The 14,962-nt window shown below is 32.6% G+C and overlaps 1 protein-coding gene across 1 annotated transcript; it reads right to left on the reverse strand.

Moving 5' to 3' along the window:
• Positions 1–6,363: 6,363 nt before the first annotated feature.
• Positions 6,364–9,383, reverse strand: LOC107856808 (NAD(P)H:quinone oxidoreductase-like). The gene is made up of 3 exons (XM_047394533.1): positions 9,046–9,383; positions 8,722–8,913; positions 6,364–7,088 (listed from the first exon to the last, which is right to left on the reverse strand). The coding sequence occupies exons 1-3, from the start codon at positions 9,143–9,145 to the stop codon at positions 6,781–6,783; spliced, it is 600 nt and encodes a 199-aa protein (XP_047250489.1). The 5' UTR covers positions 9,146–9,383; the 3' UTR covers positions 6,364–6,780.
• Between the last annotated feature and the right edge of the window lie 5,579 nt (positions 9,384–14,962).

Genomic DNA, 14,962 nt, shown 5'->3' on the forward strand with positions numbered 1-14,962 from the left:
CTTGCTAGAAGAATACCCACGGAGGGTGAGTGCTTCAGAAAGCTTAGAAAACCATTGTCTTAAGGCTTATTTCAAGCCATAAAGAGACTTATTCAGTTTACAAACCAAAGGAGAATGAGAAGGAATAGAAGAAGAAACCTCCAAACCAATGGGAGGTTTCATGTATACCTCTTCAAGAAGATCCCCATGGAGGAAAACATTATTGATATCCAATTGGTAAACAGTCCAATTACGCTTAACAGCTATGGAAAAGAGAACCTTGATGGTTGTAAATTTAACAACAGGTGAAAATGTCTCATTATAGTCAATCCCTTCTTTCTGGGTGTCACCCCGAATGACCAAATGAGCCTTATACCTTTCAACAGACCCATCAGCTCTATGTTTAATTTTGTACATCCATTTGCATTAAATAGGCTCCTTATGGGGAGGTAAAGGAACAAGATCCCAGGTGTGGTTAGCTTCAAGAGCCTGGAATTCCTTACGCATGGCATCCTGCCAAGCAGGGTCAGAAACAACTTGGTAATACGACTGTGGTTCTATAGATGTGGCTTCAAGAGGTTTAGGTGAGGTAGATGAGTAACATACATAGTCAGACAAATAAGAGGGTTGAGTAGTAGCTCTGGTGGACCTCCACAAAAGAGCAAAAAGGGGAGGAATCACTGGAGAAGAAGGAGAGGTAGGTATTGGAACAGGAGAGAAAACTGGAATTGGGATAGAATAGAAAGGTGGAGGGAAATCAAAAGAGGAAGGAGAAGGAGAGGAAGGAAGAGTGAAAGAAGGGAAGGAATAAGGAAAGATGTGTTCATGAAAATACACATCTCTGGAAAAGAAAACAGATTTGTTGGATAAATGAAGAAGTTTGTAACCCTTTTTTCCACATGGGTAACCAAGAAAGACACAAGGAATGGCCCTGGGAGAAAACTTGTCTCTACTAACTGGAGGGGTTGTGGCATAACAAAGGCATCCAAATGACCTAAGGTGGCTATAAGAAGGAGGGGAACCATGTAATTTTTCATACGGGGATAGGTTCTGTAAGACAGATGGGGGGAGCCTATTAATTAAGTATATAGCAGTGAGCACACAGTCACCCCAATACATAGTGAAAAGTTTAGCTTAGAATAATAGAGCTCTAAAGGTCTCCAGAAGATGTTTATATTTCCTTTCCACAACACCATTCTATTGAGGTGTGTGAGGAACAGCTATTTGGTGGAGAATACCATTTGCAGAAAAGAAGGAAAAAACTTCAAAACTACTACCAAGTTCATATGCATTATCAGATCTGAAAATTTGGAAAGGAGCATAAAAATGCACCTTAATCATGGATACAAAAGCTTTGAGGACAGACAGAGCATTTTTTTGCTGGTTAGAAGATGAGTCCATGTGACTCTGGTATAATCATCTACAAGGGTAAGGAAGTATCTGAAACCATTGTAAGTCTTGGTATTATAAAGACCCTAAATATCAACATGGACTGGTTGGAAAGGAAGAGTAGAATAGATGCTACTTTGTGGAAAAGAAAGTCTTTGTTGCCTGGCTAAAGGACATATAAAAGAAATATTTTTCATCTTACTATATGGCATGTGTCCAAGTCTTTGGTGCCAAAATAAACCCATGTTATTAGAAACAGTAGATGAATTACAAAAGGAGTGATTAACAGAAGGAGATGCAGCAGCTACACTGACAGAATTAGAAATATTTGTACATTGAGAACCAGGAAAAGTAAAAGAATATGACTGATGTGCAGGTTATAAACTGGGAGAGGAAACAACATAGTAATATTACAGTCCATTGGCAGCTTTACCAATTTCCAGTGGCCTCTTCAGAGAAGGGCCCTGTAAATGATAAGAAGAGACAAGGGCCCTGTAAATGATAAGAAGAGACAGAAAACATACCCAAGCATGAGAGTTGTTTGATTAGTTGGTAGACAGAGAGTAAGTTAAACTGAAAAGAGGGAACCAGTAGTACATTGTCTAAAGTAATGTCCTCCTTTAATGATAAGAACCAGTAGACACTACTTTGACTTTGTAGCCATTGGGTAGGGTAATTAGGAATGGATGAGCTAATGGTTGTAAATTATGAAGGAGCTGTTTATGTGGGGTTATGTGGTTTGATGCCCCTGAGTCTAGAACCCAAGAGGTATAGTCAAGCTGGGATGAAGCACATATACTGAAACCAGCAGAGGTAAAAATGGAACTGTTTGACACACCTGCAAAGTGAGCAAAACCAGTACCATCTGCATTGTCAAGTAGAGAATGACCCATAGAATAGATTTGAGCTTGCTGGAAAAGACTCACAAGGTGATTGTATTGTTCCTTGCTAAAACCATGTGCAGAATCCTCATGTGAAGGTGTAAGGTGAGAACCAGTAGAAGGGGATGCTTCCCAGATTCCACCAGCTGAACACAAGCTGCAGAAGATTTCTTGTTCTTGGTGAACTTGAAATCCGGTGGAAAACCATGAAGCCTATAACATGTGTCAATACTAGGACCAGGATTTTTGCAATATTTGCAGACTAGAGACCCATGAGGTTGTGGACTGTGCTTAGCATTGTTGAAATTGACCCTTTGATTAAAAGGTCGAGCACCAGAATTAGGAAATGAAGTAGAAACACTGAATGAGGTAGAATCACTGGAAAAATGAGGAGGGCCAGATTGTGACTCTTTCTGACTTTCATCTTGCTGAAGGAGAGCATACACCTTGCTGATAGATGGCATGGGTGTCATCATCAGTGTGTTTCTCTTTATAGTAGAATATCCTTCATTTAACCCACTGAGAAACTGGAATAATTGTTGTTCATGTATGAATTTGGATAAAGCACCACATGTGCACTCAGGACCTACGTAAGAAGCATTGAGTTCATCTCATAATGACCTCATTTTAGTGAAGTGGGTGGCTATACTAGAGGATCCTTGAATAGTGGAATTGATTTCCTTTAGGATGTGGATATATCTAGAACCATTGGACTGACCAAATCTATCATTTATGTGCTTCCAGACATCCCTAGCTGTAGGAAGACACATCACACTAACAACAATATCTCTGGAAAGAGAGTTGGTGATCCAAGCCTTAATCATATGATCACACCTTTCCCAGAATGGGAAATAAGGATTATATGAATCCAGGCAGGGGAACTTTCCATGCACCATTCCCATTTTGTTTTTGGCTGATAAGGATGTGATCATGCTATTCCGCTAAATAGCAAAACCAGATCCGTTAAAAGGGATAGGTACTAACTGGTGACTAGAGCTCTCTGAAGGATGAATGTAATATGGGTGGGAAGGATCCAAAGTTAACTCTTCGAACCCGACATGACTGGTTAAGTGCTAGTAGTACTCGTAATTGGGGGAATTGCCATCCCAAGGATGTAAAGGAAAACCCTAAATTACAGTTAACAGTGACCAAAAACGACTGTAATTGGAGTATGGGGATCAACTCAAAGGAAACAATGGATCATTCAGCTACACAGGAATGATGAAAACTATTTACACACTTCTAAAATCGATTTACAAAAGATACAGATTTATCCCTTCAAAATGACCCGATACAAAATCACAATATCACACATACGATCAATAAATCATTTCCCATCAAAATGACCCGATACAAAATCACAATATCACACATACGAACAATAAATCGATAGCAATGAAAGTTGTTAGCAGATAATATCACCAGGTGTTGTTCAGATCTGGAGAAAACAGGAACGAAGAATAGAGATAGGGTTACGAGTATGTTATCATTGAAAAAAACAAGGTCTTGTTCAATGATAACAACCACAACTACAAAAAAATGCAAGTTTGTTGAACGTCGGCTGAGGTATTCACTCGATCGAGTAGCTCTACCGTCAATGTTACGCCATTAATGACTGAAATCGAAGGAACTAAGAGAGAGAGGGGGGGATCAATTATCGCTCTGATACCATGTTATGGTAAAATACCATCAATTTCATTGAAAAACCTCAGAAGGTTCGAGAAAAAAAAAGAGAGAGATTACAGTGAGATAAGAGAGAAAACCATTCGTAGAGTGAGAAAATATCTGATTATTCTCACCTACCTCCACTAACTATAAGTATTTATACAAAATGTATTGGGCCGGGTTAGTTAAAGTAATATGGACTAAGTCAAATACAATTGGGCTTAAGCTTGTGTGAAATAGAAACTAATGGACCTAAACATCTGTATATCAGTGAACTATATATACAATATATACAATATACATGTGCTATGAAGTGACATCAACACTTACTAACTTATAACTTATAGTGATAGTATAACATCAGCAACTTCATCAGGTTCTGCAGCAACAGTCTCAGTATCTTCACTCATTTCAAGTTCTCTTAGTTATTAGAAACATATGCAACTTTTTTACATAATACCTCAATATATATGTTGGAAAGGATGCGAAAAAAATTTTGAGGGGTAATAGAGTCTTTAAGCATATTAATGCATGCATTAGATCCATTGCATTACTAATGCCATGGATTTTGAGGTATTAGTAATACACACCTTAATACACAGTAGAGTGTATTAACGTGCATTAACATTTTAATACACTCGACTCCTAATTGGTAGAGTGTATTGGTAAAACTAATGCATGTATTAATTAATGTGTATTATGAATACCTTGTTTGGTGCAATTTTTAGCTTATGTATAACTAATGCAAACATGAGTTGTACACTATATTGTGTATTAAGGTGTGTATTGCTAATACCACCCATTTTCTATGTATTAATAATGCAAAGTCTTTAATACATGCATTAACTTATTAAATGACCTTAATATCCCTCAATTTCCCTCTCAAAATATTTCATCATTCCTTTTTCCGCCATTTTAATTTGCAATAGTGAATTTTTTCAAAACATTTCACAATTTTTTTTCCATCATTTTAATCTACAATAATGAATAATTGATTTAAATAATTGTAACATATTTTTGTTTTGCTTCGAGGGTCTTTAAAAAGATTAAAAAATATTGAGACTATTTCTTAATTTTACGTCTTATATTTTATTTTTGTTTCAACTATGTTAATCCGTTGGCGTAATATTTCATACGCAAAGACGAATGTCTTGCAATTAATCTGAAACCTCTAAATACTAGTTCAACAATACTAATTATATTTGAGATGGCGAAAAAAATTTGTTGCAAAAAAGTGTACAAAATCAAAGAAGGATATTTTGTAAACAAACATTTCTTTTATAAAAATTATGTGAGATGTATTATTTCTTATACATCAAACCAAACAATGTATAAGAAATAATACATGCATAAATAATACAAGCATAACTAATACAAGCATTATTAATACATTATATTTTATATTTATCTTATACACTCTACCAAACGAACCCTAAAGTGTCGTTGTTAGATATGAGAGTTTGGACTTTGACACCAAATTGTGTATTAACCATCAGTAAAAAGAATTTTTCAAAATGAGATGTACTTCACTTTTACATTGAATTAAGCAAATTCACTATCAAGTACACATAAAAACACACAGATGTTTTTTATATATATAATAAGGTAGCTCAAGGCTAAAGCTAGTAAAATAATTGATTTAGACCACTAAAATTTTGAGACCTCAAAAAAGTTTAATATAACTTATATGATTTTTAGTGTTACTTAAAATAATATTGAAGATTGTGAAAGATAAAGTATAAAATTTAAATTTTGGAAACAAAATCAATAAAAGAAAACCTATCTATTTTTTATCAGAAATATTTTAAAACTTTGAATTAAACAATTCAAATCTTTATATTAATAAATGAAATTTACAAAATAACATCTAAGGTAATATATTGTAAGCAAATGATTTATCTTATTAACTAGAGTTTTTTTCTTAATTATATAAATAATATTACTAAGTAAAATTTAGATTAGTTTTGAATCAAAGAATAACTAAATAAAATAAAATGCAAAAACAAAATATTATAATAAGTAAATTGCATAGTTAAATTTTAAGAAAAATATTACTGATAGTTGAAATATTTTATTAAAGTTTGTGGTTATTTATAAAAAAAAATCAAATTCAACAACAGACCAGTTGAGTTATGATGTTCAACGAGTGTTGTACGAGTAACACAATTTGTTACAGTGAAGAAAAATAGAATGTTAAGAAAGATTATTCTGTTGTCATAAAAAAAAAAAATTTCTCTTCATTTCCCATCTTAATCTGTAATTAAAAATAAAGTTTTTTTTGTTTGTTTTTAAATATTATATATTTTAAGCGATACAATTTTGATTGTATATTGAAATCACAAGGGAGCTGTCAAACACAGTTTTCAATAGTAAACCTCTAGTATTTCATAATATCATCCGTTCATTTTTTTTTTTATAATAGATTACTGAAATACAAACTTCTCAATTATTTCAATAAAAACAAATACAACAATTTACTCATTGTATTTGCACAAAGTAGGTCTGAAAAGGACAGAATATATGCAATCAATACCTCCACTTGCACAAAGTAGGATTTAAAAAGGGCAGAATACGCAATCAATATCTACACCCTAGAGGTAAAAAAAGAAAGAGTGTTTTCGATACATCCCACTCAAGAAAAAAAAAAAAAAAAAAAACACTAATATAAAAACAAGAAATATTAGGTAGCACAAAACAATTACTTTTGTACTTCAAGTGTAGGACCTCTATGGTTTCTTATCAAAGACAAATGTCTTGGCAAAATAGGACCAACTTGTCAAAAATAGAAGATAAATAACTATTTGACTGGAGACAATTTTCATCATCCCATATTGGATGAGAAAATGACCACATTCACTGGGAGAAGCTATTCACACTTGCGTTTGAGTCTCAATGCAAATGCCTGTAAAGCCAAAAGAACTGCTCTGAGTCTCGACTTGATTTCTTCATCTGTCAGCACACCGTTGCTGTCAAACTTCGGTGGTGACTCGAATGCATACACGAAAAGCTCAGGCTTGTTAATGAAATGAAGATCAATGAAGATTCCAATCTGTCGAAGGTGATAGTGTGATCGTCCTCCACCAAAATTACCTCCAGCACTCACGATTGCTGCCACTTTATCAGCCCAAACGTTAGGAGGTCGAGATGCCCAATCAATTGCATTTTTCAAAGGTCCTATCCAAGGAGCAGAGAATAATAATCAATAGGGCCGATGGTATCACCATAAAGTTCATATAAAGAAACAAACAAAGAATAACAATATCTCTTTTAAATTAAATAACTCAAATCTTTGTATTAATAAATAAAGTTTTTACAAAAATATTACTCACTAACAATTGAACTTCAGTTTTATACTATGTCAGCTTAAGTAAAGGTTTTGAGTCATTTACATTAAAAACAAGCAAATGAAAATAAAAAAGATAATTTTAACTCTTTCATCATATAAGGCTCAAGTATTGTAGGTGACGTGAAAAGCCCTTGTCTACGAAGATATCTCTGTCACCTTAACTTGAACATTTATTTGGGAGTATTTCGAATGTCAAAAGGATGTTAGGCTCAATGTTCCATCAAGTTAGCATATTCATGCACACATCATTTTACAGCCAAATGCATTTATTCGTGAATTTCAAGTTCTTTGGCTCTAAAAGAAAAATGATCACCCTACCAATAACATGAATGAAATAAGTATTTTGGACAAATGAAAATCTCTCGTAAAAGAGTATCGTGATTTTAATTGGTGTGCTGTTGAGAAACTTTTTCCTTAGTAACAAAAGTTTCACCGCATACAGTTTTAGTTCATATGTATGCTATCACCTTTTTGAAGGGAAGTCTTGGAGTAACTGGTAAAGTTGTCGCCATGTGATCAGAAGATAGGTTTCATGACTTGAAAACAACCTCTGGTATAAATGCAAGTAAGACTGCGTACAATAAACTCTTATGGTCTGGCCACCCTACGAATGTGAAAGAAGCATTTCCACTAAAAAGTGAAAACATTTCCGACATGATTTTTACGTATGCTATTACCTTTTATGAAGTATCTTTATTATTGTTCAACCTAGCTCAAACAATTACTATTTTCTTTTCTTAGCTTTCTGTATTTTCTTGATATTCTTTTCCCTATATTCCTTTTTAATTACTGAAAATTCTGTTCTCACCAAAGGTAAGCATCCTAAATCGATCGAAGTAGAGATAGCACTAGTCATTAAATGTCAGAACAATTAAAGCAAAAATTTTAAATGCCAATTAATAATCCCTCTGTTTCTTTTTAGTTGATCCTCTTATTAAAAATATTATCCTTAATATTAAATGACTAAACAAAATGTATTTACTCAAATTTATATTTTCAAAAACATAATTAATAAGGTTAATTTGATAAAATAACCACCTAATTAATATTTTCTTAATGGATATATCAAGTCAATAAGGGTCAACTAATATGAAACGGAGCAAGTAGTATTAAACTTTTGATTGCCAGAGCTACAGCAGACATAAAAAATCAGAGTAAAGAATGACTATGTTGAAATTAGTCAAACTAATTTTGATTGGAGGAACCTTGCAACTTATTCTTTTATTTGACCAAATAGTATTAAGTAACAAACTAAGAATATCAACAAGAATAATTATTTTAAGTCTGAAATAACTTCAAGACAGTTAAGTGGAACATCTATCAATTCTAGAAAATGAGAAAGCAAAAACCAGCTAGAATTAGGAGATAAAAGAGGGAGTGCAAGCTGAGTTTTGTAGAATACAGAATCCATAAGCTTAGAATTCTAGCTCGAACTGATCTGCAGGAGTGGACTCCACGTACCTGTGACGGAGTAATTGTACTCAGGAGAAGCAAAAAGGTAACAATCAGCCTCTTCAATTTTCTTACGAAATGCCTCCACAGCAGGGGGATAAATTCCATTCACCTCAAGGTCCTCGTTCATAAACGGCAATGATGTTATGTCAACGTACTCAATCTCCATTCCCTTGATAGAATCCTTACATATCTCCATAGCTACGCCCAACAATCACACAACATGAGTTGCAACGACTAATAACAAGCATCAAACGAACAACATGACTCTGTTAAGAGTGTTACAAGCACCAAATGCGTATACTAAAACCAAAAAAAAGAGAACAAGTGTACCGGCATGGAGGAGACCGCGATGAAAGGAAGCTTCACGGAGGGAACCGCAGAGAGCAGCTACCTTGAGTACTGGTTCAGTCGCCATCACCACTGATTGCATTCAACTTCAGATATTTTATTCTTCGCATAATGTTTTTTTCTCATCACACATTTATAGTGGAATTCGAAATACCTGACGGATGCAATGACGAACCGTCCAGGATTTAAAATTGAGGGGCCGAGCCATCATACTGGAGTACTAGAGTTTCGTACTAGTAATTTGGTGATTAATTATGATGAGATTATTCCTTTTTCATATTTGTTTGGTGTGTGAAGGACTGTTGTGTCTCTAACCCTGCCCTGCTTATATTTGTAGCCATTGAATTGCTAATACCGTGGAGTATAAGTTATATATAGGTTGAAATTCTATCAACAAAAATCATAAAATATCATGACTAATACGTATTAGATTATGATGAATTTGACAGAACTCATTAACTTTAATTTAAGTCTTCATTTATATATAAACTAATGAATATTACTTTTGTTTTATCCTGCGGGCTTTCTCATGAATCATTACATCTTTTTTATCAGCAGTCAATTTGCAATATGGTAAGTATTTTTTTTTTTTAAAAGGAAAAAGTTTGATAACTGCAATTGTATAGCTTATAATTTCCATATCCATCATAGAATAATACAAAATAAAGGGCCATGGCTGCTGCGTTTAACTAATCTAAAGGTTATTATTATCCACCCACTTCATTTGTCCATACAAAGAAAGGTCATGGCTGCTGCGTTTAATATTCTATTGTTGTTGTTGTTTTCAAATTCTCAAATCTCTGACTACACAAGATACGATTCTACGAAGCTTAGTGGATGTTGACCCTTTTTCTACTCCAAAATTATATAAATGCAGTAGAATATTCCTTCTTTATGTTAGTTGATAGGTTTTATGTTTAGCTTAATTAGGACTTAAAATTATTCATTTTTTGAAACATGAAAGACTTTTTATGTGTAGCAGTATATATAAAGGATTAAAAAAATATCTACACCATACAATTGTTGGGGAATAAAGAAAAATAATATTACTATACAACTGTTAATAAAATATTATTTTGATAATATTAGCAGTACAAAAATATAACAGTATATATATATATTTATTATACTTGAGTCGTGCTGAACACTGTCCTAAGAAACTATTTCAACATTATGAAATGTTTCCCCAAGATTAAACAAGCACTTCCCTAAATGTTTAGAGAATACAGGAATCAACAAAATTATTAATACAAATACCAACAAGTTAATATATAATATTATATATCTAATAAACCAAGATGAAATTGTAAAGTTGGAGAAATAAACGGAAAGAAGAGAAATCAAAAAGTAAGATTTTTTCTCTGCATGATAATATACAAAGAAGCATACATATATATATAAAGGCAAAATGATGAATATTCTTCCTATTAGGCTATAACAAGTTTTATCATAGGAAAAAAGTTTTTTTTACTATTATTGATACACATATTATACCAAATGGCAACATGCATGTAACTTTCAAATTAACGAGATATGACTCATTTTTTCCACCACTCTTTTTCAAACACAAACCAATTATTTTGAAATAAACCACTAATTATCTTACAATCCCCACAATATTTCAAAATAATTTATGAAAAAAGACATATTAATTTGTTGGATTTGCATAGACAAAATGCAGTAGGTTTGATGTTTTCTGGACTATGAACCAAACTTAGACCAATAAAATTTAACTTACAGAATTGCCGGTGAAATATAATATTTCTATGAACCGAATAATTCTTGTTGTAAGCCAGAGATTTTATCAATCACATTTCGATCGTAATTTTGTTGTTCAACGCGGTTTTGCACCAATAGGCCATGCGGGCGCCTGGTATTCATGAGAGCTCTAGAGACTAAGACCAAAAGTTTTATAGGAACGGCCTCATTCCACTTCTCATATAGATGAATTCATCAAGTGTACACTGCTTTAAATACATCATCCATAAGGACTATGAATTCATTAAGAGTTAATAACCCATCCCTCCATTTTAGTAGCAGTTCAAGCACTCTCAATAAGTGCGCAGAGTCAATATCGACTTGTTATTACCCATATGAACCTACTTCATGGATCTCCAATCACATAGGTTGGGTTACCATCTTTATTGGCAGTCATATTGGCCATAACCCCATCTCTTTTGAGGTTTGAAAAATTAATTTTCTTCCCATAGGTTTAGTCAGAGAATCGACCGAATTTAATTCTGACTTCACATAATCAATGAAAATTATTCCATCTCTCAGCAGCTGCTTAATAACATCATGTCTCAACTTCATATGTCTACTCTTACAATTGTAAGATTTATTCTTCGCAATAACAATTGCGGCTTGACAATCACAGTGTATATACACAGGAGGCATCAGATCATCCTTTTTTAAAGGGATATTAGATAACAGATCATCCTTTTTTAAAGGGTTATGAGGCAACATATCATCCTTTTTAAAAGGGATATTTGCTAAGAAATTTCTTAGTCATTCAGCCTCAGTATCAGCTAACTCCAGAGCCACAAACTCTGATTCCATAGTTGATCTAGCAATGATCGTCTGCTTAGCTAATTTCCATGATACTGCACCGCTACAAAAGGTGAACGCATAACCACTAGTGGATTTTATCTCATTTGAATCAGAGATCCAATTTACATCACAATATCCTTCTAAAGTAGAAGGAAATCCACTATACAAGATACCATAATTTACAGTTCCTTTCAAGTATTTCATCAATCACATTAATGCAAACCAATGCTCATTATTGGGATTATGAGTATATCTACTCAATCTACACACAACATAGGCTATATCAGGCCTAGTAAAATTCATTAAATGCATTAGACTCCCAATAATTTGTACATACTTAGACTGAGCAAGTGGATCACCATTATTCTTTTTTAATTTGGAATTAGCATCATAAGGAGTGGCTACAGGAGTTACCTCCCAACATTCAAACTTCGTTAGAAGTCTTTCCACATAATGTTCTTGTGACAACAGTATACCATCTTCACTTCTTATAACTTTAATTCCCAATATCATATTCACTTCACCCAGATCTTTCATATCAAAGTTAGTAGACAAAAATAATTTGGTACGTTCCACAATATTTATACATGTACCAAATATAAGCATGTCATCAACATATAAATAAATTATCACAACATCACTGTCTACTACTTTTGTATAAACACACATATCTACCTCAACAGAAGAGAATTCGTCTTTTATCTAGACTTGATCAAATTTCTCATGCCACTGTTTAGGAGCTTGTTTAAGGCCATAAAGAGATTTATAATTTACAAACTTTATTTTCTTGTTCAGAAATTACGCATCCTTCAGGTTGAACCATATAAATTTCTTCTTCTAAATCACCATTTAAGAAATCTGTTTTTACATCCATTTGATGGATAAACAGTTTATTAATTGATGCTAAAATAATTAATATTCGAATAGAAACAATTCTTGTTATTGGTGCAAATGTATCAAAATAATCAACATTTTGCTTTTGAGAAAATCTCTTAGCTACTAACCGAGCTTTATATTTATCTATAAACCCATCTGAATTAAGTTTCTTCTTAAAAATTCATTTACAACCAATCGAACTTGCACCAGGAGGTAAATCAGTTAAAACCCATGTGTTATTTTTCATAATTGAATCAAGTTTGATTTTTATTGCCTCTTTCCAAAATTTACCACCAGAAGAAGATACAGCTTCAAAATAATTTGATGGTTCATTATCAACAAGAAAAGTTTGAAAATCATTTCCATAAGGAAGATATTTTTTTCTAAGCCTTTTACTCCTTCCCAGTTCCTCATTATTAGAGGAAGACTCATTTTCTCTTTCAACAGGTGCATGAGAGATTTTATCACATAGTGGAAAAGTATGTTCAAAGAATTCAGCGTTTTTTGTCTCAATTATAGTATTTACATTAAGTACATCACTTTTCAAGACAAGAAATTTGTATGCAACTTTATATTCAGCATATCCAATAAGCATACAATCAGAAGTTTTTGAACCTATTTTTCTCTTTTTAGGTTCAGGAAAAAAAACTTTAGCAAGGCAACCCACACTTTTAAATATTTCAAATTAAGCTTATAACCTTTCCACAACTTATAAGGGGTTTTGCCAGTTCTTTTATGAGGAATTCTATTTTGTAAATGACACGCAAACAAAATAGCTTCACCCCACAAATTATCAGGTGCACACGAGCTAATTAGCATGGAATTCATCATTTCTTTCAATGTCCTATTCTTTCTCTCAGCTACACCATTTGACTCTGGAGAGTAAGGCGGAGTAACTTCATGAATAATACCTTCCTTTTCACAAAAAGCATTCAAAGATACATATTCTCCACCTCTATTAGATCTAATTCTCTTGATTTCTCTACTAACCTGATTTTCAACTTCAGATTTATAAGACACAAAAGCATCAAATGCATCATCCTTATTTCTAAGCAAATACAACTTAGTAAATCTAGAGAAATCATCAATAAAGGTCACATAATATCTTTTACCACCTCTAGTCATAGTTTGTTTTAAATCACCCAAATCAGTGTGAATCAAAGATAACAATTCAGATTTTCTATTAACTGAAAAACATGACTTTTTAGTAATTTTAGCTTCAGCACATATTTCACATTTATCAAAATTACTTAAATCTAAATCAGAAATTAAACCAAGAGATTGCATATTCTTTACATATTTAATATTAACATGTCCTAGTCTAGCATACCATAAAGAAATAGACTCAACCATATAAGCAGAAGCTGATGTTATCATTTACAGTATTAAGTACATAAAGTCCATGATTACAAATTCCATTCCCAATAAGAATATCATTCTTAGTTAATACTTATTACCTCATCATTTTCAAATATAACTTTTATTCCAGCATTTCCTAATAATGCCACAGAAATCAAATTAGTTCTGATATTAGGAACATACAACACATTACTCAATGTCAAGATTTTACCAGATGTGAGTTTGAGAAGAACTTTGCCTTTTTCAAGAACTTGAACAGTTCTTGAGGTCCCAAGATAAACAATTTTTTCTTCTTTCTCAACTTGGATGTATGATAAAAAATTATTTTTATTTATACAAATATGCCTTGTAGAACCAAAGTCTACCACCCAATTTCTCACATTGGTCTCAATATTCATTTCTGAAATGACCGCAATAATTATATCATCTGTTTCAGTCAAATTTATTTCTGACTTAACGGGATTGTCATTTCTTTCACATATGCTCTTACATTGAGATGCATTAGGCATGTAACCAAGTTTATTTTCATACCTGTATTCTGCAGTACCATAACCTTTTGACAAACTGACTGGAATGGGAGTAGCCAGAGCAACACCAACCTCAGTATTATCAGCGGTCTTAGGATCAAAATTATATGTCGTAGTTTCTTAGATTGTTGGGAAATAAAGAAAAATAATATTATTATACAACTGTTAACAAAATATTATTTTGATAATATTAGCAATACAAAAATATAACAGCGTATATATATATTTATTATACTTGAGTCGTGTTGCGCACTGTTCTAAGAAACTATTTCAGCAGTGTCAAATGTTTCCCCAGAATTAAACAAACACTTTCCTAAATATTTAGAGAATACAGAATTCAATAAAATTATTAATACAAATAGCAACAAGTTAATATATAATATTATATATCTAATAAACCAAAATGAAATAGTAAAGTTGGAGAAATAAACGAAAAGAAGAGAAATCAAAAAGTAAGATTTTTTCGCTGCATGATAATATACAAAGAAGCATACATATATATATAGGCATGAATATTCTTCCTATTAGGCTATAACAAGTGTTAGTACACTTATTTTTTGATCATAGGAAAAAAATTTCTTTTATTA

The sequence above is a fragment of the Capsicum annuum genome, chromosome 8, assembly GCF_002878395.1.
Source record: "Capsicum annuum cultivar UCD-10X-F1 chromosome 8, UCD10Xv1.1, whole genome shotgun sequence".
NCBI classification, from domain to species: domain Eukaryota; kingdom Viridiplantae; phylum Streptophyta; class Magnoliopsida; order Solanales; family Solanaceae; genus Capsicum; species Capsicum annuum.

Coding starts and splice junctions, on each gene's coding strand:
- LOC107856808 (XM_047394533.1), bottom strand. CDS start 9,145: ATGCAATCAGTGGTGATGGCGACTGAACCAGTACTCAAGGTAGCTGCT. Junction 8,914..9,045: donor TCGCGGTCTCCTCCATGCCG/GTACACTTGTTC, acceptor TGTTGGGCGTAG/CTATGGAGATATGTAAGGAT. Junction 7,089..8,721: donor GTACAATTACTCCGTCACAG/GTACGTGGAGTC, acceptor CTCCTTGGATAG/GACCTTTGAAAAATGCAATT.